The 26587-nt window shown below is 44.1% G+C and overlaps 1 protein-coding gene across 1 annotated transcript in view; it reads left to right on the top strand.

The window, feature by feature from the left end:
- The window catches only part of PPP2R5A (protein phosphatase 2 regulatory subunit B'alpha), a 45895-nt gene extending 19945 nt beyond the window's left edge, over positions 1-25950 (top strand). The window contains exons 3-13 of the mRNA XM_061475448.1: positions 5089-5190; positions 9404-9496; positions 11909-12039; positions 12144-12203; positions 13447-13555; positions 16000-16053; positions 20353-20403; positions 21227-21346; positions 21430-21557; positions 23652-23753; positions 24716-25950. Coding sequence (XP_061331432.1) covers positions 5089-5190; positions 9404-9496; positions 11909-12039; positions 12144-12203; positions 13447-13555; positions 16000-16053; positions 20353-20403; positions 21227-21346; positions 21430-21557; positions 23652-23753; positions 24716-24848 — 1083 coding nt within the window. The 3' untranslated portion in view covers positions 24849-25950. The remainder of the gene's footprint in view (positions 1-5088; positions 5191-9403; positions 9497-11908; positions 12040-12143; positions 12204-13446; positions 13556-15999; positions 16054-20352; positions 20404-21226; positions 21347-21429; positions 21558-23651; positions 23754-24715) is intronic.
- The last annotated feature ends 637 nt before the right edge of the window (positions 25951-26587 follow it).

Raw genomic sequence — 26587 nt, 5'->3', positions numbered from 1 at the left:
GGACGTTTGCCAATCATCTGGAATACTTGAAAACTGTCTGTTTTAGAAATGTTCACTGTAGAAAGAATGTTGTTTAGTGCCTGTGCACTCAGGCTAATGGTTCTCTAAACTTCAATTGAGTTTACAGACACACAACACTGACTTCAAAAGTAGCTATCAGGAACGTAAGCAGACCAGCTCAAACATATGGCTTGTGTCTTTTGTGGTTTTCTATGCAATGCAAGCTGTTTTTTTCCTTAAGGTTTTTCACTGGGTTTTGTTTGGTTTTGTTGTTTTGTTTTCTTTTTTCTCTGAGCAGCTGATACCAGATCTTTAATAGAAATAAGCATGAAAATGTGCCATTGTACCAAAGGGCTGGAATTATTGAAACACTGTTAATCATTTTGGCTGGTTCATCAGGTGCTTAGTAAGTTTTACAAAAGATTTAGGACACTGGGGGGGGCGGTGTGTGTGTGTGTATAGTTTTGCTTTTTTAAAGGACCTGTGTTTCTGTCCTCAATGTGTTCTACACAAGAAAATCAAGAACAGAAGGGACAGAGCATGTCCACCTCTTCTCTGGCTTTTTTATTGCTGCTGGTGGCAGCAAGCCTGAGCCCTTGCGGTATTTTCTTACCCTGTGTGCTCTCTAGCCTTTTCTTAGAAGAAAGAGTATACTAACTAGCTTATCATACTTGTAGAAGGAAGCTTTTCTTTTACTCTGCAGTTGTTTTCTTTTCTTGGAGATAAGGTGGTGTTGAGCTGTTCTTTTGAGGTTATTGTTGTGCCAGTGATTGAGCTCTCTGGATGCTTGGTTTTCCTTCCATAACAAATTTCTGCCTCCTTTTGTCCGCTAAAGTGACCAAAAATGAAGAAGGCCTAAAATGCTCAGTGAGAGCTTTTTCAGAGCTTGAGACAAAAGATTCCTCCAAGCCTGAATAGTATTTCTAGTCTCCCAGGCAACTGGCAACAGCAAAGGTCTTTGCTGTGAATCAGGCCCAAGTACCAGCTTTCAGAAAGAGCTCTGGCTGGGTCTCTCCTCCAGACAACACGTGTGTCAGGCTTGAGGCCTTCCTTTGTAGTAAAATTTCAATGAGGTTTAAAAAAGGTTTTTCTTTTTCTTTTTAATTCTTTAGATTTTGGACAGTATTACTACATTAAAAGAAAAAGCATTCGAGGTCTTTTGCAGAGTCTGAAGGATAGTGGATTTTGGGGTGAAAAAGTAGAATTCAGCATTAATAAAACCCTGCTATTATCTGACTAGTAGTAAAGGATGAACAGCCTCCAAATATTCCCTGACAAAGCCAGAGTGGCATCAGCGGCAGAAAGCCCCTTTGTCTTTCCCTAGGCCTGGGACACCTTTCCTCCAGCTTGTGGAAGAAGCAGCCCAGTTTCCTTGGAGCTGCCCAAGTCTTGGGGGGGCAAAGTCAACAATCCTTTACAGATATCAAGAGGAAAATAAGTGTTGTTCCTGACCAGTGTGTAGGCAAGGTCTGTGCAGGTGAGGAGGGCTCTGACCATTCCTTCCCTTCACATAGTCTCTGTTACCGTGATAGCCAGTACCATGCAGTAGTGGTTTGTGTAGCTGTCCCTGCTTGGATCTTGAGGTAGGGAGCACTGGTGGGAATGATACCAATGTCTTCAAGCCTTAAACCTCCCCCAAACCCCTTTGCTTAGGCAGATGTGCAAGACATGCTGTAGATTCTTTTTGGTGCCCCACGCAACCTGATTTCAATATAATTCCTGTGCCAAAACCTTTGAATTAAGAACTGAGGAAGAGTTTTACTTAACAGTTTTGAAGGGGTACCCCAGAATACCTCCTTTCTGGTCATCTAAAAGTAGTGTCTTCTCTGTTTGGAAATTCTCAGTTGGAAGTACTCTGAAGCCAACAGCAAATCTGGGTTTGGTGTTGTGAATATGTTCAGTTTGAAAACATCCTGGGAAGTTTACAGGCTCTAGCCTTTATCCCAAACCTTTAGGTGTGGGAGTGTAACAGATATGCCCCTCCAGTAAACAACTCCTCCATTTCCTTGTCCCTGCCAGCCTCCTCTTGTTCCCCACCAGCATATCAAAATCCAGTGTAAATAAGTGTCCCAGCAGCTTGCGTGAGCTGGGAATTCAGCATTTCAAACCCCATCTGTTATTCCTATCTGCACACTCAGAAATTGGAATTGAATCTTCTGTCTCTCTAGAAGCTTAGATCATTGGGAAGTGCACAGGTAATCATAGAATCCCAGATGGGTTTCATTTGGAAAGGACATTAAGATCATGCAGTTCCAACCCCCTGCCGTGGGCAGGGGCACCTCAGCTAGAGCAGGTTGCTCCAAGCCCCTGTGTCCAACCTGGCCTTGAACACTGCCAGGGATGGGGCAGCCACAGCTTCTCTGGGCACGCTGTGCCAGCACCTCGGCACCCTCACAGGGAAGAACTTCTGCCTTAGATCTAACCTGAACTTGCCCTGTTTCAGTTTGAACCCATCACCCCTTGTCCTATCACTGCAGTCCCTGATGAAGAGTCCATCTCCAGCATCCTTGTAGCCCCCTTCAGACACTGGAAGCTGCTCTGAGGTCTCCACACAGCTTCTCTTCTCCAGGCTGAACAGCCCCAGTGTTCTCAGCCTGTCTCCATACGGCAGGTACTCCAGCCCCTGAGCATCCCTGTGGCCTCCTCTAAACTTGCTCCAGTATAATAAGGGACATTTTTCTTTCTTGTTCTAATAAAATGGAATTGCTGTATCTTAATACATGAAGTAGCACATTTTCAGATGTCACTGGCACCAGGCTTTCTGAGATTTAGTTGAGGAAGCTAATGCTGGGCTTCTGTGGAAACCTCTCCAGCTGTAAAAGCCTTTTAGGATCTGTATTTCTCAAATCACAATTTTGGGATAAGACCCCGCTTACAAAAGAAAATGGATGTTTTAAATAGTGTAAGAGGATATAGAGAAGAATTTGCCAATGGAAAAATAATGGGGGTTTTAACCCAAGCCACATTTTTGATCAGTACTGTTAGCAAGACGTTAGAAAAAAATCAAAGGAGACAGGAAGCCAAGTATTCAAAACATAATGAAGTAAATGGACTCTGGGTTTAGGGAGACAGGCTTGTACATAAAAGTTGTACCCAGTTCATGCTTAGTTCTCAGGAGGCTGATCGTACCAGGAGAAGCACTGAATGCTCTGAAAATCATAGCATTAGTTTTCTACAGATCTGGCCAAGAGTATTACTCTTCGTTTCTGCTGCACACGTATGTTCAGTAGGTAGTACCTTAGGTTTGGCCTTGAAACTGTTGTTTTCTCTACACCGAGGTTCTGTGCTCAAAGGTTGACTGGGCCATTTCAGCAAGATGCCTCTAGAAATATAAGGATGTGTTTTCAAGCGCTGTTACCAGACGACTTGTAAGGAGAGGTGGGGAAGCCTCTGTAAGGGACTGACTTGTATGTTGATGGTTTTGTTGAATACCTGCTTAAGAGTATCAAATAACAGAACTAGCCTTGGATTTTGGGCTTGATTAAACTTCTCCTTCTCCCAGAGTCCTATTTCCTCCTTCTTTCCCCCCAGTTTCTCTTGTGTTGCGGAGCCCCCAGTCCCTTTAAAGGACAACTGTACTGTTTCAGGTTGGGTTTTTCCTGCTATGCAGTAAACAAGGAGACTGCTGTAGTGCCCATCCATACAGAACATCATAGCTCTTCTACTCCAGAGAGCAGCGGTGTCTGCAGATTTACCGTGTACCAACAGTACAGACAGTGACATGACACAGGATGAGGCACATAGGAGGAAATGAAAAGTCAGTTTATGCAATAGCTTTGTATGTTGTTTAATGAGGCAGCTGATTCCTCAGTGCAGAGCCAGCTGGGTGACTTCAGGATCTTTTCAAGTCCTTTTGCCACATTCTTCAAACACCTTGGAGACTCCCTGGGAGCTGTGCAGCAGCACTTGCTGCAGACTTGCATTTTCTGTGGTGCTCAATAGGCTTGGGTGGTTAGCAGCTATTTGAAGCAGATTTGGTTACAAGCATAAAGGGTTTGAAAGATGGTCAGAAAAGTTGGGCTACAAGTGAACAACCAGTTGAAAATGCAGAAACGAACTCTATGTTCTCTTCTGTTCATGATAAAGAGGCTTAAAATCCAGTATGTTACATCTGGCAGAAGAGATGCCATTTCTTTTTCTTTTGCCATCTGAAAGGTTGGTCTTCTCTCTAAACTAATGTATACTTAAAAAATCCCTAAAGAAACCTTTTCAAACTTGCCCTTTTGAATTGGATTTGACAATTCCATCTTCAAGTAACTTGGTAGCTATTTTTCTTAGGTTTTTGTCCAAAGTTACTCTGTATTAAGTCAGACATTTACAATTGTTAATATATTTCTGACTGCCCAAAACTGTGAACAGCTTGAAATCATGAAAGGTGAAAGATTGCAAACAGTTTTTCAGTTCTGACTTTAAAGTGAGAAATAGCTTGAAATTAAGTGAAGAACTCTGAAATCAAAGCTGTTTTGGGGGTTGTGTGCCTTAGATGTGGAGAGCTCTGTTAAAATAATTAATGGCTAGTCATGCTGTATTTATTGTTTTCTATGGAATTAGGAATAGTTTGGGTTGGAAAGGTCTTTAAGATCATCCAGTTCCAGCCCTCTGCCGCGAGCAGGGACACCTTCCCCTAGAGCAGCTTGCTTCAAGCCCCTGTGTCCAACCCGGCCTTGAACGCTGCCAGGGATGGGGCAGCCGCAGCTTCTCTGTGCCAGTCAAACCAGCTCTTGGTGACACAGAGTTGAAAATTGATCTTTGTAAGGGGAAACTACAACTTTCTTTTAATGTTCTTGGTTTCAGAGTAAAATCGTAAACGTGACCGTGTCCAGCTCCGAACTTGTAACCCAGTTGAAAGACGAATGTTACTTTCTTATTATTTTCATTGGCGTGTTTCAGACTTCTGGCTGTTTGGATTTAGCAGTTTTGAAGGGGGGGGGATGAGATAATAAAAAGGGCATTAAAATATTTATCTGTTATATTGGGGTTTTTAAATACGATTTTGTTTCACATAATGTGAGGACACCAGCAGCACTTTGCTGAGCGTGACCTGTGCAAGCATAAGAAGTGATACAATGAAATTCTCTTCTCTTGCAGATTAGTTCTAATATTTTCAGAACACTTCCACCTAGTGATAATCCAGATTTTGATCCAGAAGAAGACGAACCAACTCTTGAAGCCTCATGGCCCCACATACAGGTATGCGATCCTTTTACAGAGTCATGGAATCATAGGATGGCTTGGATAGGAAAGGACTTTAATATCAGGACAAGGTGGAAGGGTGTAAGGGCCGTGAAAGTGTCCCTTACAGTCAGTAGTGGCATCATCTGACTTCAAAATACCCCTGTCTCTCAGGAGTAAAACTGTTCATGTTGGGTCACTTCAGGTCATAAGTAAACTATAGTTCGTTGTGTAGAAAAGGACTTGTGCTTTCTGTGACCAGTTCACTTGTGCTTTCTGTGACCAGTTCACTTGTGCTTTCTGTGACCAGTTCACTTGTGCTTTCTGTGACCAGTTCACTTGTGCTTTCTGTGACCAGTTCACTTGTGCTTTCTGTGACCAGTTCACTTGTGCTTTCTGTGACCAGTTCACTTGTGCTTTAGGCTTATCTAAGAGAAACTGAAAGAGGTTTGGAGCCTTTTTCTAAATGACTTTTGGCCGGTTTGGAGCCTTTTTCTAAATGACTTTTGGCCAGGCTGTCTGGTCATTGATTGTGGATTTCCCTCTCCTGCACTCGTGGTTCATCCTGCAATAGATTTCTCACTTCAGCACAATGGAAGCAGTTTGTGCTTTCCTCTTTCTTTTACAGTTTATGTGCTATTGAATGGTAGAAGACTGAGTTTGATAACTTATTATTTGCCTTCCAGTAGCACAAAAGTACTTGAAGCATCAGATTTTGGGCATGAGGAAGGTGGTGTGCACAATCCTTACTCCTCTTCCCTTCCACAGACCACATTATTACTTTTGCTGTAGTCTGAAGACCTGCTTGGGAAGGGGAGGTATGGATATTTCTGTCTTGATGTGGCAGTTGGGTACCAGTTGTCTGGAAAATAAATAAAGAAAAACCTGGATATTTATTCTTCTCTGGTTGCATCTGCTGGCATGTCTCTATAAAATAACATGCTAGATAATGGCTTAGTAAGTTACCAATGTGTGTAGTCACAACTTAAGACTCAGTACCGTGAGTACCATTTGGAAGGCGTTGCTTTAAAGCAACACTCAAGATGGTTTATAACAGCCGAACGAGGTTGAACAGGTTGGCATTACAGCTGCTGTGTATTTGGAAGCCTGGGGAGTTGCAGGGTTAGTGGAATTGGTTGCTTAACGCAGTAACATTCTGGTGATGTCTGGGAGAAAGAAGATGGAAACACCAGAGGTAACAGGAGTTATTGCATAACTTTTTGGACCCAAGCAAACCGATTTTGAGAACCAAAATGACCAAATCCAACAGTCCTCCCCTGATTTAGTATCTCCAATGATAATGCTTTGGTTAAACTCAAGGAGGTTCAACATACCTGCCTCTCATTTTCTGGTTTTAGGTAAAAGCAGTCAGTATCAGTTGTGGATAGAATCCATTCTTGTTTCATGGAGTCACAGAATGGTTTGGGTCGGAAAGGACCTGAAGAGCATCCAGTTCCAGCCCCCTGCCACGGGCAGGGACACCTTCCACTAGAGCAGGTCGCTCCAAGCCCCGTCCGGTCTGGCTTTGAACAGTGCCAGGGATGGGGAAGCCACAGCTTCTCTGGGCACCCTGTGCCAGCGCCTCAGCACCCTCACAGGGAAGAGCTTCTGCCTTAGATCTAACCTGAACTTGCCCTGTTTCAGTTTGAGCCCATCACCCCTTGTCCTGTTGCTGCAGTCCCTGATTAAGAGCCCCTCTCCAGCATCCTTGTAGGCCCCTTGTAGTCTCTAGTGATAGTTATAATTTTAAGTTTGCAAACATCAGTATGCAGGAGAAGGGAGAAGCTGACTATCCAGAAGTGGCCATTGCAGCCTGCTTCCTGAAATGCCCTAGGTAAAGCTTCATGGCTTTCCCAAGGATTTCCAAAGTTATTTGGTACCTTTTACCAGCTGTACCTGCTGTAGGAGCAGTGGTACTGATTATCAGGAAGCTTGACAATTCTGTACACATCAGAATTGCATAAATGCTCCCACAGTGCACAAAACTTCCCTGTGCTACAGCTCAGAAACTGGATTTTTGAGCATGCTGTTTGAAAGGTCTTTCAGAACAGTAGCAGCAGTCATGATTCTGGACTTGCATGTGCTTCTCTGAAGCATCCAGAAGGTTACTAATGCATATTCTCCTCTAGCAGAAATGAGACATGTGACAGTTTAAGTTGTCATCAAGTATGGAGGATCTTGGATTGGTATTGACTTGTTCTGTTTTATAGACGAGATGTTCCATTGGATGCCATTGTAGTTGATAGCCTAAACTTAATCTTGGACAGCTTGTACCAAGATGTTACAGCGCTATGCTTTAACTTAGTTCTCCTTGATATTTATTGCAGTCCCTGTATTTATTTATGGAAAGAAGCCACAATTGTCCTTCCCTTCCCTGTACTTTTGGGAAAACGAACCATACCCATTTAGTCTTCACCTGTAAAAGGTGCTCTGTCCCATGACAATTCTGCTGTATCCTGTCAAACCTGTGTATCCCGTCAGGTTTGAATACGCTTCCTCAAGCATGTGTAGGATTGGACGGTGCCCTGCAGTTCATACTGATATGAGGGGTTTGCCCTTAGCTGGGTGTAGGACCTTGCACTTGCCCTTGTTGAACCTCATGAGGTTCACATGTGCCCATCTCTCAAGTTTGTCCAGGTCCCTCTGGATCCCATCCCTTCCCTTGGGTGCATCAACTGTACCGCTCAGCTTGGTGTCACCTGCAAACTTGCTGAGGGTGCACTTGATCCTGCTGTCTGTGCAGTGATTGCTGAAGACATGAAAGAGTCATGGGTTCTCTCTTTCCAAGGCAGAGGCTGGAGTATGGTAATACTTAGAAATATGTTTCTGGATTGTCTGTTACCAAGCTTTTAAATATTGTCCTGTGTTGTCTCTTGTGCAGCTACTGTGTTTATGCACAAGAAGACAAATTAAGGCTGTCCAGGTTTTAGTACAGTATTGTTACATGAAATCTGTATACATGTAAACTGCTGATCTGAAAAGCTCTGGTTACCGTCTGCCAGAGGGGAAGAGAGAGTGAAGGGGAACTTGTGCTTCTGAGCTTCTGCTTTGCAGGTACAGCAATACCCTCCGTGAGGCTATGTGTAAGTAACTCATCTCAAGTGTTCTGGATAAAAAGTACGTGTTGTCAAGCACTTCTCTCAGGTGAACTTCAGAATCCTGAATTTCTCAGGTACTGGCTCTCAGCTCAGTGCGGTAATAGTTCAGATGCCTGCCTGTGGGTATGACCACAGCTCTGTGTGGGTGTTATTTAGAAGTCCAGTCAGTGATGTCTTCATGTATCTAACTTGCATTTTAGTATTACTACTAACCAGCTTAACATGGAGTTAAGAATAGGTGTTGAGAACATAAGCAGCTGTTAATGTATTTGGACATACAACATGTTTCCTCCCAATTCTGTCTTGGTTAAGCGGTGTCTTGTGTGTATTTTACACATCTGCCATGGTAGTGCATTGTACTACATTGTAGTGCATTGATAAACCCCAAAATACGGGACTTGTGCTCTGGCTTCTTGCGTCTCTCTGCTACCTCAGGCCCTCACTAGCGCTCTCTCCTGTCTCTTTTTCCATCTGTGGGTATTGTGGTTTCATAGCAAATGGGGACTTGAACTCAGTAGACATAATGTACTACAAAATATAAAGGATTAAATACATGAAGATAAATCTGCAGAGGGTCCTGTTGTTTGACTTGAGTGTCCAGGATATTGAAACCTAATGTTGAGCCAAACCCTTCAGTTTCTGTGTTCAGCTTTTTAATGACTTTTCGTTTTTGGAGTTTTCAGCTGTAACTTAATTTCAGGAACACTGAGCAGATTTTTCTTACGTGTTTCAGGAATTTCGTGGTGTTGGAACATTTAATTTTACCCTCAGTGCTGTAAAGTGTTTGGTAACTTATTTCTACAAAATAGATTCTTAATATAGAAGAAAATGCGAATTTATGGAACATGAAATAACTGTGGAATAGCTAAACTTGCTTTTTGTCTAATAGTGATATTTTCAGTCACTTATTTACTAAACTTTGATTCTTCTGGGAATTAGTGTTCTTGCTACTTACTGTAACTGTTTCAATCAATTCCAGTAAAGGCTGTGATTAAGCAGTGATGTGTCAGGCTTCGGTTTCCCTTTGGACCTTTTAAGCATGTGAATAGCCCCACTGACTCTGTGGTGGTGGGCCTGAGGTCTGTGTTACTGTGCGCTTCCTAACTTGAGACTCTTCATTTTGATGTTTATAGTTGGTGTATGAATTCTTCCTGAGGTTTTTGGAGAGCCCGGATTTTCAGCCTAGCATTGCAAAGCGGTATATTGACCAGAAGTTTGTACAGCAGGTAAGCACAGAGTTTTCTCACCCCTGGAGTTAAAGATCACCTCTCCAGCTTAACTTACCAGATGGACTGTACAGACAAGGAGAATATTAGAATCGTACAATCATAGAATGGTTTGGGTTGGGAAGGACTTTAAGAGCATCCAGTTCCAACCCCTGCCATGGGCAGGGATGCCTCACACAAGACTGTGTCTCCCGAGGCCTTGTCCGACCGAACAGGCCTTGAACAGTGCTAGGGATGGGGCAGCCACAACTTCTCTGGGCACCCTGTACCAGCGCCTCAGCACCTTCACAGGGAAGAACTTCTGCCTTAGATCTGACCTGAACTTGCCCTGGTTCCGTATGAACCCATCACCCCTTGTTCTGTTGCTGCAGTCCCTGATGAAGAGTCCCTCTCCAGCATCCTTGTAGCCCCCTTCAGACTCTGGAAGCTGCTCTGAGGTCTCCACGCAGCTTCTCTTCCCCAGGCTGAACAGCCGCAATATTCTCAGCCTGTCTCCATATGGGAGGTGTTGCAGCCCCTGAGCATCCTCATGGCCTCCTCTGGACTTGCTGCAGCAGCTCTGTGTCCTTATGACATGTCCTTAAGAAAGTGGAACTTTCGCATTGACACAGGGTTAAATTTTAGTTATTCCAGCAGCGGTTTCTGCCAAGCACCACATAAACAGCACATCGTACCACACAGACGAGATCTAATTACTGGCTTCAGAAACACTTTGTCTTCAACTATCAACCTTAGTGCTTTGCAATGGAAGGTAGTTGTAATTTGTAGACACAGGTTGTGTTCTTAATGATTTGTAACTTGCAGTCAAATCATCAATGTGCTAATTGAATTTTTGTAGTGCTTTTATGTTTGTTTTGTCATAGATTTATCATGGGAAAACTTCATGTACTTATTGGACATGAAATGTGTTCCAACATCTGCTAACTTGTGATTAGATGGTGTCATTCTCTTTAATATTGTGTGTTAACTAGAGAAGGAGAAGCAAGGAAGAAAGTACACAGGAAAATCATGCTTTACCTTGCAAAGTCATTACAAGCTAGAGAGTGAAGTGAGATTTCATATTAAATACAACTTCTCAGGGAATTGGGCTGTAGAATACCATAACGACTTTTGTCCAGGGTTACTCAGTGGGGATTTTCTTTTACCATGTCAAAATACTTGTTTGTTAAGGAAAAGCTCAGTACCTCCAGTGAGTGCTGGCAGGCCAGCATAGCAATGAAGAGTAAAAACATAGATGGGCGCTTTCCCTCCCCTCCTTCAGTGGCTGCATTTAATTTCCACTTGTTTGGTCTTACTGTTTTTGGTTAGAAGTGTTACCTTCTTCTCTATTTTGTTCAACTTCCCCACAAAAACTTAGGCCTGAAGCTGCTGAACTTCTGGCTGTGCGTGTCCAATATTGACGTGTTGCTCTTAAAAGCCCCATTGCAGTGTTTCAATTCCTGACCTTTCACTTGATCTTTCTGTATAGTACAAGACAGACAATGCATGAACTGAGATATCTATCTATCTATAGATATATGGGGGGGGGGGGGGGGAGAAGTGTAGTAGTGACCTTGAGAAATTCCTTCTAAATATAAAAATGAGCCTGAATGAAGTTCCTGAACAGCTGTTCCCAGTCCCTCCTGCTACTTGCTGTAGGCATACCTGAGCCCCCAGACCCACACTGAGCAGAGGCTGAGGACTGCTTGAGATAGTGCAGGTAGTGTTTCTGAACATGCTCTTACTTGGATCCACAGGGGAAATGAAATCACTACAGTAATGGTCTGTAGTGGGATGGGAATATCTTTTGATGTCTTCGAGTGGGTATGGTCATTCCTTGGCAGACTTTCTACAAGAAAACAACGGGTGGGAGATCTTCTTAGCTGCTTGTGGCATTAGAATTGGTTAATAGTTATGGATCTTATGCTTCTTTTATGACCCCCTCCATATTAAATTATTAATTGTTACATTTCTCTTACGGGAATGGTTTTGCTTAACCTTCAAGACAAGTAGTGTTTTGAGATGAGCAGTACCACAGACTTGGTTCACTTAAGTGTAAACCACTTACCCTAAAGTCTGATAATCTCATTCTTAATTTTCCTTTTGATAGTGTAATAGTTGTTGGAATTGCTTTGTCTGTTGTATACCGGCTTCTGAAGGGAATGAAGCTGGTGGTTTCAATAGTTGTTGGAATTGCTTTGTCTGTTGTATACCGGCTTCTGAAGGGAATGAAGCTGGTGGTTTCTTTCTTTTTTAATGAGCAGCTTTATTAAAAATCTACTTTTGAAGATACAATACTGACCTAAAAACGATTTTAGGTTAAACTAATTCTTCTAATGCCAACTTGCAAATGAAAGTTAATACTTGAATTGGTTCTAACATAACAAAATTGAAGTCCTTCAGAAGTAATAAATCTCAGTTTCATATTTCAAGTTGTTGGAGCTCTTTGATAGTGAAGACCCACGAGAACGTGATTTCCTAAAGACAGTTCTTCATCGAATCTACGGGAAATTCCTCGGTTTGAGAGCATTCATCAGGAAACAGATCAACAACATTTTCCTCAGGTATGCTCTGCGTGTGTGTGACCAGGTTGAGGAATATTGTATCTTGCCTTTATGGTTTCTTTGGGATCTCTGATCCTCTATTTTGATGTCTCTTTTTGCAACAGGTTTATATACGAAACAGAGCATTTCAATGGTGTTGCTGAACTCCTTGAGATATTAGGAAGGTAAGTTTGATCTGACAAATACAAACCGTTGTGGGTGTTTGCTTCTGCTTTCTTGTTTTGGGAATGGAGGGGAAGAGGAATACTACAGTAATGAGCAGTGAAGTGCAGTCACTGGTCTGATACTGCATCTGGGTTACCATGTGAATATCAAATGAAGGTATAGAGTGTAAGTTACTCTGGTTTGGTGCAAGTTTTACAGATGACTGTAAGGCTCCTTGTTTGTCAGGAATATCTACTCTTCCTTGTCTTCTATATAGAATGAGAGAATAGTTAGGGTTGGAAAGGACCTTAACATCATCCAGTTCCAACTCCCCTTGTTTCTGGATTCCAAAAATGAATGTTAACTTTTGTCCTCATGCTGAGTGAAATGCTTTAATCTTCAGCAGGCTGGTTTTCTTTAAATTCTCTTCAGGAAAGCCTTATAAGTGCTGGGGGTGGGGGGTTGAGTTATCTTCTTTTGACATTATTTCACTAATACAAATCTTTAACTTTGAAGGTTTTTATGGTAATATTTTACTGTGTTTCCAGAACTGGTACACACATTTTACAGTAGAAAACTTTATTACTGGTCTAACTGAAAATCCAGCCATTGTGAAACAAATCCAACCAAAACCCAACCAGTTTGTTGTGGAACAAATTGTCATGAAAAGCAAATGACAGGAATGCCCTTGTTTTCTCGGATTTATCTCAGATGTAGGGGGAAGAGAAACCCCAACCTCTTCCTGAAGAATTTTTGCTCAACTCTTAGAAAGGAGATTACTGAATCAGTGAGAACTTTTGAATGTTGTTTTTGGAGGGGAGGGCTGTTCAATAGCCTCAAACTGCACTGTTAAAATAGTTCCAAACCATATGCCACAGCGTCTCTTTCTCTGCAAGTGGTTTGTGGTTGTGGGTGGAATGGATCAGCTTCCTCATGCATCTGTCTCAGCATTACAGTTAAGACAGCAAGGCTTACTGTGGATGGTTTTACTTAGTCAAGGTCCCAATCAAAATGCTTCAGCTCATCTAACGTGCATTATTTGACTCCTGCTGTGGTTCTTGGGTATTCCTACTAAAAGTCTAAACTCCCATGATACCAACACTTTAAAGGTTATGCATATGTAGAGCTGTTTTATGGCTTCAAAATAACTGGGTTTAGAAATGGAATCAGAAATGGGGCATCTCTTGAATTGACATAAATTCTTGACTTGCTGGGAAAAATAGGTTTTTATGAAAAATAAACCCTGCTTATTCCTGTTTTCAGTATTATCAATGGCTTTGCACTGCCACTGAAAGCAGAACACAAACAGTTCCTTATGAAAGTTCTGATTCCCATGCATACTGCAAAGGGATTAGCTTTGTTCCATGCACAGGTAAGCTTTTGCCTATTATTATGGGGGGGAGTTTTGTATTTGCATTTGAAATTAAGGAAGTCTGAATGTGGTGTTCTGTCAATACCCCAAAATATCTGCAAATTTGGTCACTCTTAAAAATAATCTTACAGATCTTATGTCTGAATGTTACTTTTGAGATAATATTTATCACGTATTAAGAGTGAAAGAATGTAACGGTGAGTCAAAGTCACGTCAACTGAAGTGAGAAGCTTTTTTGCTGGCTTGTCTCGTCACACTTTAAGCTTCATTTAATCTCAGGACCTTGTGCTGTTATCAATTCCTTTATGTAACCTGAATGCTGTGCATAAAGGAACCTCGAGGATGGCCAGGTATGTACTTAAGAAGTGCTTTTGTATTCCTAAAGCCATACCAGTGACAGGGAGGGGAGGAGAATGTTGGATATAAATGGCAGAGATGGCTAATAGCTCTCTGGATCAATCCAGCTAGGAATTATGTAGGTCCTGACACACTGTCAGAATGCTGCAGTTCATTTGCCCCATTCTTATACTTGCACAGAGATTCAGCTTTTTATTTGAGGAATAACCTGTGTCCTTTCCAGACGTATGGCACTTGAGTATTGAATCCATTTGATGCAGACTTGCAGTTCTGCTGTGGCTAATTAAAAACTTGCTTTGTTAACTTAACTCACTAATACAGCTCCTTATAGGCCAATGATATAAGGAAATGAGTTCCTAATTAAAGCAAGTCATTATGACTGTAGAGTTACAAACAGGATTGAGTCAGAGCTCAAGTTAATTCCTGATTCTCCTATAAAGTTTTAAGTTAATTAAATCACTTGTCTTTGTGGCTTATTGCTGTGCAGTAGGCTGCTCCATTGAATGAATCAGTGTTAAGGAAGGGACCAGTGGCTTGCCAAAGGTCCTCTCACTGGCAGATCGGCGCAGCACGCCGGCCTCTTTGCTGTGGCGTGTTTAACATCACGTTACGTTCATCGCTACCTGAAAGAGTCCTGTTAATTCAGCTGTACCGAATGTACCCAAAGTAGCATTTGGTTTGCTGACCAGGCTATGCCCCTCTGCTGTCATACCGCAATATTGCCCCGTGCAGTTTCAGCACTGAGTGTTTTCTGGGTTTGTATTATCCTGGAGGTGGAGACCAGCATCGCATCAGCTTTGCGGGCAGGGGTGGTCTGATTGCTTTGTACAGTACAGGTTTAGCCTATTCTCAAAAGTTAAAGCCTTAAAGCTGAATTAAGTTTGAGTCTTTGTGTCTGTGAACAATAGAGCATTACTGCACAATACATGGAGTGGGATTTTATGAGATTAAAGTGTGACATTTATTATTTGTTGAAGCTACACGTATGCATCCTTAGCCTAAGGGTAACAGAAGTAAATTAGACCTGCTGTAATTATAGAATTGTAATTACAGAATTGCAATTATCAGCTTTGGGATGACAGAGGAAAAAAAGAGAGAGGTGACGCTTGAATTCAAGCATCCTAAGTATAGCAATGTCAGTGTAGGTAGTACATGTCCATAACCTTTGTCTTTGCTTCATACTGTGAGATGAAAAAGATTGTGACTTCTTAAACTCGGTCTTAATGGAATCTGGCATTGTAACTACTTCAGTGACAGGGTCCGTGTACAGTTTGTGTAATGGGCAGAGGTATGGTTGGTTAGTTACTTGACTATGTGCTGAGTAACTAAACAAGAATTGGATAACCCAGTATCACACTTTGGCCTAAGAAGACTTTCCTGGACAGGACTCACCAGAGGCTGGGAGAGGGTGCTGGGAACTTGATGACATTTTGCTTCCCCTCCTTCAGACACTCTTCATGAGTGTTTGCTGCTGACCATTGCTCAGGATAGGCTGTTTGGCTGCCTCATCTCTTGTGGCCGTGCAACACCTTCCAGTGCTATTGCCTGTAATCTCACTGCCAGCTGTTGTGTGCTGGATGTGTCTAGACATCGAGCAATGTGTGTTCAGTCAGACCCGTTATAAAACTTCCTTTTTTTGACTGAAAATACCACCTTTTTTTAATCTTGGTATAGATGTTTGAAATTTCAGTTTTGCAATGTTAATACAGGAAATGTATCTTACTATAGATATTTAACATAATACATTGAGAGAAAGTCTGTCTGGATACTGGATTTGAGTTGGGGAAATGTCTGTCAAGCTTCAAAGTGATTCTCTTCCAGGATGGGGGGAGGGAGGGGAAAAAAAAAGGAAGGGTTTTGGTATGCAGAAAGCTTTAGTAAGATAGAGCAGGCCTGTATATCTTGCTGCTTTAATTGCTGTTCTGTTTAGTTTGGAAGAACTCAAACTGACTGTGTGGTGGGGTTTGGGTTGGGTCCCCCTTTGCCCCGATCTTAAGTGCTTCCATTATAAGCTGTGATATTTAGTTATGCTGCAGTGTCTAAACAGTGTTTGTTTAAACTAACTACTCATCTGCCTTCCATTCCAGCTCGCCTATTGTGTTGTACAGTTCCTGGAAAAAGATACAACTTTAACAGAGCCTGTAAGTGTGCTATTGAGTTGGATGGGTTTCTATTTTTACTTTCACCTAAATATTGCAGTGTCAGTTGCTGCAGTTGCAGAGCAATGCTGTCTGTGCCGCCTTCGTGAGCCAGAGCCGTTTGGGGGGGGGGGGGGGTGTTTTTACTCTAGAACAGGGTTTGAAAGGGCAGTTACCTCTCAACCTGTGACCAAGATAAGGCACAAATGTAACTCGACATTCAAACCACTGCTATCATGCAGATCACCTTGTATGAGAAAGCCTGTAACAACTGTCTTCCCTCCTGGTAACAACTAGAATCCCAGTATTCTTGGTGCTGGTGGCTTGTGCGCAGCCACTGCGTGAAGCTGAAATATTTTAGGGAATAAACAATCCCAAAATAAAAGTTGGAAAGAAAAACAGCACTTCATTTAGGCAGGAAGGACTCTGATTTCTGAATGTTCCTGTGCTGTCCCTTCAGTTCCCGGGGTGCCTCTCAGCAGCTGTACAGGTGCTTCAGGCTCTTGCCAGGCTGAATCTCTGTGATCCACACTGACAGCTCAGCTCAAAGGGGTTTGCAGCACTTCTTTGTGCTGGGGCTTTGGCAATGCCTGCAAAGAAGAGCACAAGCTCGGGGCAGTGCAGCAGCTCTGGGGACAAGGGCTGATGTCAGACCAGCCACAATAGAAACTGGATTTAGTTGGGCACTTGGAAACCTTTCCATCTGGGGGTATGCTGATGTTTAAATCCTTTGGTAAGTTGATATTTAAATCCCTTTTTGTAACAGGAAAATGAAAAGCTTATGCTTTTCAGCATAAGAAAAAGAAGATGAACAGCTCGGTGGGAACAGTGTGGATCTTCACTGGCATTGCAGTGAAAGCTTGTTTTCTGCACATCCATTAACCATAGAATGGTTTGGGTTGGAAAGGACCTTAAGGGTCATCCAGTTCCAACCCCTGCCACGGTCAGGGACACCTTCCACTAGAGCAGGTTGCTCCAAGCCCTTGTGTCCAGCCTGGCCTTGAACACTGGCAGGGATGGGGCAGCCTCAGCACCCTCACAGGGAAGAGCTTCTGCCTTAGATGTAATCTAAATCCACCCTCTTTCAGTTTAAAGTGGCTTCCCCTTTTCCTATCCCTGCGTGTATTAAGTATTGGTGTTCCTCATCAGAAAAGTTGCTCTGTAGGTGGTGGAAGGTGGCTGACCTGGCTGTAAATGTGCCTTGTCTCCTTGAAGCACTTTCTTTCCCTCTGCACTGCAGTGTTGCCAGCTACAGTGGTCAATAAGCTTCATTTGTTGGATAGGGCAAGGAGAAGGGAACTGTGTGAGCCTTATTCCTTAAGCCAAGTGATCAAACCACCCAGGCATCTTGACAGCTGACATGTGAGCAGAAAATGGGCAGTATTACATGGAGACCTGTGAAATTGAATTAAATGATCCGAATGCACAGAGCTGCGGTGCAGGATCCAAGCCCATTTGACAGTGAAGAAGGCAGTGCTTTTGAAACAGGAGTGCCATGGTGCAAATCTGAGGCTGGATGATACAGATGGTTATGGCTGCCTCTTGATCAGTAAAGATAAATTCAGAGCAGGGAAGGTTAACTCACTGCAGAGTCGCTGCCTGTGCTTGCTTTGGCCATTACTCTGAGCAGAACTGACGCTTTATAAAGGAATAGAAGTTGGTCAGATAAGAAAGCAAAGCTCAGACTTTCTGCAGTGCTTGAAAAGGCAATGTTACATCTTGGGGCAGCTGATGAGAGAGCATCTGGAAGTTTTTCTTTGACTTTAGGTCAAGGGATATTTTAAGGAGCCCATCAGAGGCTGCCTTCACAAGTACCTTCCTGTTATTTTTCTGGCATGGATTGTCACTCTGGGTCAATTTAGAGGACATTCGGTGCACGCTCTTGTAGCTATGGGAGGCTGCCTTAGGTCAATCCTGATGTTTGCAGAGAAGCAAGCTCCCTTTCTTTGACAGGAAGAGTTACCTAACCCTGCTCAGTGCAATGGCCTTTACATTGAAGGAATCGGGCTAACCACGTGGTTCTTGTACATCAGGTTTCTAGGCAGTGCCTACTGGTGTAAGTCACTTTGTGAGCTCAGGAAAGAACATTAAACTTAGGAGTTCTGCATAGTATGAGCAGCAAGATCTCAGCTCCACATTCATGTTGAATGTTCCTTTGAATACAATCTTTGAACGTAAATGAGCATATATAAGCCTTTAACATATAGCATAGTCAAGCTCGAAGCTGATGCCCTCTCTCAGGAGCAAGGAGTTACGTATCTTGTTGAGGTCTGCCCTCTTATACTCTGATCACATTATTGAGAGTATGAGTCTCTGTAGCAAAGTATATTCAGCACTCTTACAATAACAAGTGCTGGAGACTGGACTCTTCCAGTGGGCTCAGCTTTATGCTTTCAAGAGCGGTAAATTCATGTTCCAATTGGGGTGTTTGGTGGCTTCTCACAGCTTTGCTTTGGTAAATGTGCTTGTCTGAAGTTTTTTGGCTTGCTTCATTTATAGAAGTGAAGGAGTGAAGGCTTGCCCCATCAGGTGATGGCAGTGAAATGGGGGAGCTTCACATTTCTCCTCCCCTTCACAGACAAAGGCAAAGCTGTCACCCTTGGGGCTGATTGCTCCTGCTTCAGGCACTGGTGTTGGCATTGCAGCTGCCTGCACCATTCAGCCAGCTGGGTAGAACTGCCTGATCCAGGCTCATCTCTGGAAAGCCACCTTGGCAGTACCCCGAGTTGTGAATAGAACAGCTGGGAGCTGGGGAAAAACATCAACATGGCAAAAAACAGCACCCTCACATGGAAGAGCTTCTGCCTTATCTCTAACCTGAACTTGCCCTGTTTCAGTTTGAACCCATCACCCCTTGTCCTGTCGCTGCGGTCCCTGATGAAGAGTCCCTCTCCAGCATCCCTATAGGCCCCCTTCAGACACTGGAAGCTGCTCTGAGGTCTCCACGCAGCTTCTCTTCTCCAGGCTGAAGGGCCCCAGTGTTCTCAGCCCGTCTGCATACAGGAGGTGCTGCAGCGTTCTAATAGTTGAAGTTTTCTGGCTGGGTGCGATCACTTGGGTGTTGTATCACAGAAAGAGATGTCCTTGCCTCCGATGAACACTTCTGAGGCTCTGAGAATGTTTCTGCTTCCGAAGCATACAGTTACAGTGCTTTTTTTAGCCAGCATTAATTTTGTCATTCAGATACCACGTCAGATGTTTGTTTCTAGGAGACAGGCCCCCAGCCTCTGTTTGTTGTGCTCCCCCCGCTCTTCTTGGGGCTGTACTTTCTAATTCAGCATCCCAAAGGTTTTCTTCCCGTCTTGTGTAAGATAGTTTCCAGCGTAGATACTGAAATCTGTTTTCCCTGCAAGTTCACCTCTTGTGAGTTTTCAGTCCTTCCTATTTCCCATTCCGGAAGAGCAGAGGAAGTGATGGAGACCAATGGCTCCCCTGCAGTGCAGTCACCATATACCGCTTGTGCTCAGGCTTCAAGCCTTGATGCCAAGACAGGGGTTCCCCAAAGCATAGACAAGTAAAGGCAAAAGATACTATGGGAAATCTAGCTACAGGAGAGTTAAATTCATGTTTTTCTTTAATCCAGTGTTACCAGGATCCTGTCAATATGTGTAGAATCATAGAATGGTTTGGGTTGGAAAGGACTTTAAAGGTCACCCAGTTCCAACTCCTTGCCACAGGCACCCTAGACCACGTTACCCAAGGCTCTGTCCAACCTGGCCTTGAACACTGCCAGGGATGGGGCAGCCACAGCTTCTCTGGACACCCTCTGCCAGCGCCTCAGCACCCTCACAGGGAAGAGCTTCTGCTTTAGATCTAACCTGAACTTGCCCTGTTTCAGTTTGAACCCATCACCCCTTGTCCTATCGCTACAGTCCCTGATGAAGAGTCCCTCTCCAGCACCCTTGTAGCCCCCTTCAGACACTGGAAGCTGCTCTGAGGCCTCCACGCAGCTTCTCTTCTCCAGGCTGAACGGCCCCAATGTTCTCAGCCTGTCTCCATATGGGAGGTGCTGCAGCCTAAGGGCATGGAGTGTGACCAGATAATCAAGGACCTGTGAAGCGATCAGGGTCTGAATTACCCTGATAACCTACACCTGATGAATATGAAATGAGACAGCACAGTATTTGTTTCCAGTGGAGCTACATTTACCTGTATTCAGTTTTCATTCAACCTCTGGGTAAAGAAAAGAGGAAAACCAAACTCTTTTGGGGTGATTTTTTTTTTTTTCCTGTTTTGTTTAAATCTTCGCCAGTATGTGATATAAACTTGTTCTGCTTTAACTTGTCTGTGTTTTTAATGTAGGTCATCAGAGGACTGCTCAAATTTTGGCCAAAAACGTGCAGTCAGAAAGAGGTTGGTTTTGTCTCGTTTCTGGTGGTGTGGTGCCTGCTGTGTTGTGCAGGGCAGCGGGGCAGGGGCAGGTACCTCTGCCCTGCTTCCCAGGGGGACCCTGCAGCAGTCTTGCACTTCCTGGAGCTTCTTGAGATGCTGTCATGTTAACTCGGTGCAGGCTTTTTGTATGTCTGCTCTTAGTGTGGCGTTACCACATTAAACCATATTATTGGTTGTACTCTAATAAAGATACCCTATGGGGAAAGTATTTTGATGTGAGAAGTCTCTTACTAGGTAAAGAGCAGGTTGGAGATAGTCACTTGCAATGTGACACTGATGCAGGACTTGAGATAGCAGGTGTCCAGTGAAGAATGCATGTTCTTTTTCCATAGTACAAACACAGCTTTTAGTGCTGTTGGGAAATTCTTCTTTTCTGTTTTCTTCTATGTAGTCAAGATGAGCTTGAAGATCAGGAGTTTGATTGATGCCACCAGATCCCACCCCCCAACAGCTCTTTAAGAGCAGGGTCCCTTAATGCCATTGTCCCTCGTCATGTGAGGGTTCATAAAGTCTCCTGTGGCACCCACCCTAGTGCTGGTTGTAATTTAAACCTGGAATGAACTATTTCTCACTTCCTAAGCCCATTTGGAGAGCTCTGGTGACAGAAATCCCTGCAGCCAGGCTTGAAGACATCAAATGCTGCCCGTGGCTGTCTGACACACACGGTTGCAGCATTCTTGGCAGGATTCCTGAGCTGATGTATGAGCTGTTTGGCTTGGTTCTGTTGACAGAGGTGGTATAAAACACTCTCATGCTTTTTGATGTCTTTCTTTTATACCAACAGGTCATGTTTTTAGGTGAAATTGAAGAAATCTTAGATGTAATAGAACCGACACAGTTCAAAAAGATAGAAGAGCCTTTATTTAAGCAAATATCCAAGTGTGTGTCAAGTTCCCATTTTCAGGTAAAAAAGACTATTAAAAGCAAAAGAAGAACTTGCAGTAACTCACCTTTTGTGGCTGCTGACCCCTAAACTTTGTGTTTCAGGTTGCGGAAAGAGCTTTGTACTTCTGGAATAATGAATATATCCTCAGCCTGATCGAGGAGAACATTGATAAAATCCTACCCATTATGTTTGGCAGTTTGTACAAGATTTCCAAAGAACATTGGAATCCGTACGTAATGTTTAAGTCCAGCTATGGTACCATAAATCGGTTGGCTGCTGGGTCAGGTTTAGCTGAGAAGCTTGTAAATAGGACTTTGTTTTGACTTAAATCAGGTGAGCTCACCGAGATGATGGGTGCTAAATGATTTTGGCAATAGCATGTCTTCGCTCTTCTGCAATGTTATGATGGAGACCTGGAATTTACTGGGAAAGTACGAGGAAATGGGATGCTGCTCTTCATCCTGTCATCACATTTAGTCTTACACCTTAATGAAAAATGCAAATTACTATTACTTAGACCAGTATCATCTCCAGAGGATGCTTCTGCTGTATTTATACTTTGCTGTCCTTTCCTACTTCAGCTCAACAAACTCCTGTCAGCGTCTCCATAAGAAGATGGAGTTATTGCTGGCCAGTGGGATAAGCAGGGGGCAGGATACACTCAGAGAAGAGCAATGCCTACCACTATGAAGGGTGCTAGTGAGAAAGGAGTGACTGCTTCACCTTACATTTAATGGCAGAAGTTAAATACTAGTAATTGTATATCACGTTTGAAAGTAAGCAGTAATCCCACTGAAATACTAAAGAGCAAGTTTGCTCCTGTCCAGCATCCTGCATTGAGCTGCAAGTCCATTTGCAGGAGGTAAAGCTCGTACAAAGGTCATTTGAACCCATAAAGCTCATACGAAGCTCAAAAGCCAGGGTAGGCAGGTAGTCCTGGAACTCCAGAGTGAATCTGGTGCCCTGCTTTAAGCCCTTGGAGGCTCTGAAGTCATTCTGGATCTGTGCAGGTGATGTGTGTAGCTGCACATGTATCAGCCGGGCCTGAATATAAACGAGTTCTTGGAGCATTGATAATACTTGGGATCTCAACAAATGTGAAGGATGTCCCTCTTTTCCTGACTGCAGATGGAAGCTGCTCTGTATGAAGGAAGTGGGAGACCCAGGATCATTGTGTATGTTGAGGAAGTTTGGGGAAGAAAGTTTGGGGCTTAATCTGTTTTGGAGGGCAGAGAAACATGCTCCTATCTGTCTGTCTGATACAGCCTTAGCTACTGGCTCAAAACCACGCTTTTCCTCTGAGAAAGCCAACGCCCTGAGTAAGTTTTGTCTTCAAACCATATGAAAGCCAGTGTTCAAAGCTGGGTGTGTGGCTGGGCTCAGTGCAGAGGTGTGCTCTGAATGAGGGTAAGGCCTCTGATGTGCAGCTGGGAGATTTCATAGTGCCACAGTGGACAGAGAGCATGGAAAAAGCAAACCTGGACCTCTGGCTGCTTCCTTAGGTGGTTCTTTCACTCATTTCTCAAGACTTCCCTGCTCCACAGCCTTGCACTCAATGCTGCTGAGTGCTGGTGAACTGCTGGCGAGGGAAAAGACGGGAAGACTCTCGTCTCTTTTCATCAGTGTTAAGCTTAATGCTGGGCGCCTTCTTCATTGCTATTTGATTGCTGGTTTTGCATCTCTGTGTAATTGAGTGAGTGTATAGGAGATAACCACCCCCATAGTGGAGATAATTTACTGAAATACAACTGCTTTCACACGAGAAGATTAATGCCCAAGGTGGAAACAGGGACAGCCATGCAGGACACAACCACTATTGCTCAAGCTGCTTAAGGAAAGGAAGGTCCTTTACTGGGAACTGGTATCCAATGGTCTCCATTTGGTTCCTGAACGGAGCCTGCATTAGCAGAGCTCCCTGCTCCCAGAAGCCCTTTCAGTGACTCTGTGAAAGCACGCGCCTGTGGTCCCTCTGCCCTGGCCTGGCACTGTGAGCCAGGAGGAGTTTGATTTTTCTGGACTCTCATATTTCCTTACTCAAATCCTATCAAACAGTTGTCAAAACCCGGTTTAAATGTGAACGTAAGTGAATGGCTTCATAGTGCAGCCGCAGCACTGGTAATTACACCCTGTGCAATGACAAGAATTGGGATTTTAAGGTTAAACAGAGTGTTTACATGTGCAACTTGTTAATTTCCAGAGGAAGTGATGGTTGAGGATTTTGTGTCGCAAAGTCACTCATCTTTCAGCGGAATCTTCCGGAAACTGAGCACTTGTTCACCGAAGAGCATCTTGTGTCCTCACGGTCATGTTCCTTGTGTTGCAGAACCATTGTGGCACTGGTGTACAACGTGCTGAAAACCCTGATGGAAATGAATGGCAAGCTTTTCGATGAACTCACAAGCTCGTACAAGGCAGAAAGACAAAGGTATCGACCAGTGCTTCCAAACATGTGTTGATGAAAAGAAACAGAGCTTACGTGGTGTGCCTGGGGCAGTTCTGATGTGGAGCTGCCCACCAGTGGGAGGTTGCAGTAGGCAGGGCTCAGCTTATCCTGCACTGTGGCAGGGAGCCCACCCTCTCCTAAGGGGTCAAACCAGGCCTGGCTGTTAGGGGCTGCCTGGTGCTGGGTCTGCTGCTCTTGGTGGGGTTTGGCTGAGAACAGCTGAGCTGGAGAATACTTCATAGCTCAGATTTCTCCCTCACCCTGGTGACCTGCTGTTGGAGTAGGGAGGTGGGGTGCAGGGTGTCCTAGGCCAGCTGGGGCATCATGCTCTGTGTCCTGGCAGTAGCTGTGCTTCTCTCCCCCAAAGATGTGTAGTCCCTTCATTTCTTTGGATGTAAAGAACCTCCTTAGGCTTGCAGTCATCTGTGCAGAGCCACACTACAGCAGTTCGGTGGGTTTGCTGGAGCAAAGTTAGAGTTTTGCCACTAACAGATACAGTTCATGCACTCATTTTTTAACAGAGGAAACTGTAATTGCCACTAAAAATAGCTCTGGAGAAAACCAGGAGGAATTATGGGCCTACAGGGATGCTGGAGAGGGACTCTTCATCAGGGACTGTAGCGATAGGACAAGGGGTGATGGATTCAAACTGAAAGAGGGCAAGTTCAGGTTAGATCTAAGGCAGAAGCTCTTTGCTGTGAGGGTGCTGAGGTGCTGGCACAGGGTGCCCAGAGAAGCTGCGGCTGCCCCATCCTTGCCAGTGTTCAAGGCCACGTTGGATAGAGCCTTAGTAGACATGGTCAAGGGTGAGGTTTGGAAGCGGATGGTGTTAAGGTCCTTTCCAACCCAAACCATTCTATGAGATGTGAATCTTGGGGTTTAAGTAGCTGTGTCTCCACATCGCACTTCAGACACATCTGAAACTGATCCCTTGCTCTTTGCAGAGAGAAAAAGAAAGAGTTGGAACGTGAAGAGCTTTGGAGAAAGCTGGAGGAGTTAAAGCTGAAGAAGGCGATGGCAGAGAAGCAGAACAGCTCCCACACCGTGCTCAACGCACACAGCACAAGTGCCAAGTAACAGAGCCGGGCGCCCCTGCTCGGCAGACACACACTTTTGTACCCTTTTGAGATACGTAAGGATTTGCAAGAGAAACCTCATCAGTATAACAGCAGCAGCCACTTTTATTTCCCTCTGGCAAACGTAAAGATCTGAGTTTCAATACAGCAGTTAAGTAAGTGATGTCGTACCACAGCATATTGTAAACCTGTCTGATTATCGGTATCCTGTCACCTCCAGCGTTTCCTAGGCCTGAATTAGCATCCTTTAATGAGTGAAATTCTTCCGGGAGTGGTGAGAATTATGACTTGAATTTCTGATTGTGTTGCACATAGGTGGTAGAGTTTGCTCTGTACACATTTTTCCTTGTTTTCTATGTGCTTTTCACATCGCTGCATACTTTGGTTAAGACAATAGGAAAGGCTTCTAGTTGTGCTGTATTTTCTCAAATAAAACCAAGGTACGTTACCAGTAACTCGAGATACTCGGTATGTGCCCCTGGCAGCGGCAGCAGGAGCTGGGATACAGCGCTGTCCTTGCAGTCCTGATGGGATTTGGATCCAGATTTATCTAATGCTCATGTTAGAATGAGGCAAGGTAAGGAGGGAAGGTCAACTACACCAGGTTCAGTGCTCTGTGTCTCTAAGCTCCCCATTCGTGAGTGCCTCCACCCTGGTTTTGCTGCCTCCTGGCCCTGGGCTACTTAGACATTTCCTCCTGCTACAGCTGAGGATGGAGCTTCCCCTAGAGCCCATCAATGATGCTCCTCATCAGCCCGAGGATGCCTGGCGGAGTGGTGCTCTGGGATGGGCTCTGCATTAGGTTTAACATCTCATGGACTGAAGAATGAGACCAAAATTGGGATTATTAATTCCGTCTTTAGTAAGGAGGGAGGGAAGGATGTCAATGAACAGTTCCTTGTGTTCTTTCAAGAAAATGCAGTCTGTTTCTGCCCAGTGGAAAGCTGACAATAGAAGTCTTGTCTGTTTACTTGATCAAGTATTTTTCACATCTTTTATCAGAGTACCATTCCAATCTCTTCAATTGCAGTTGTGTGGAAAACTTTTGTAATGAAAGACCTTTGGGGAATTGAGCAGCATTCAATAAAGTCTTTATGTTTGTATTTAGTGCTGTACATCATATCTTTGTGTTCATAAAGACCAGGAGAATTAGAAGGGCTTTTACAAAGCACCTTTTAACTACCCAAGTCTCTGAAGGATGTGTGGCAGGAGTGTTGGAGGGAGGTGAAGGCTGCTGGGTTTCAGGTTTGGTGAGTAGGGTGGCTTTGTTCTACTACAGTGAGTTGTTGCTCCTGTGTTTTGTCAGGGCACTGCCATGATTTGCTCTGGAAATCACCTGAAAGTAGTAGATTTTATGGAATCATAGCATCCCAGAGTGGTTTAGGGTTGGAAGGGGTCTTAAGGCTCATCCAGCCCCTTGCCATTGGCTGGGCCCCTTCTTTCCATCCTGGCCCATTCAACCTGGCCCTGAACACTGCCAGGGATGGGGCAGCCACAGCCTCTCTGGGCACCCTGTGCCAGCGCCTCAGCACCCTCACAGGGAAGAACTTCTTCCATAGAAGTCGAAAAGGAAAAAGGGGGATGCTTCTGGTATGCTTACTTCTACATTAATTCCTCTGTTAGCAGCGGATGGAAGCAGCAGACTGTGACCTGGTGTGCTCCTTTTCTTGCATCAAAGCCTTTGGGGCAAACATACCGTGGGGCACTGCTGCCCTGCAGCCTCCACACGTCTGAGCTGGG

Source organism: Pezoporus flaviventris, unplaced genomic scaffold, assembly GCF_033815535.1.
Source record: "Pezoporus flaviventris isolate CSIRO_AGI_PZ_B2104156 unplaced genomic scaffold, CSIRO_AGI_Pfla_v1 ptg000083l, whole genome shotgun sequence".
Taxonomy (NCBI): domain Eukaryota; kingdom Metazoa; phylum Chordata; class Aves; order Psittaciformes; family Psittacidae; genus Pezoporus; species Pezoporus flaviventris.
The sequence above is the reverse complement of the archived record's forward strand: the minus strand, read 5'-3'. Positions and strand labels throughout refer to the sequence as shown.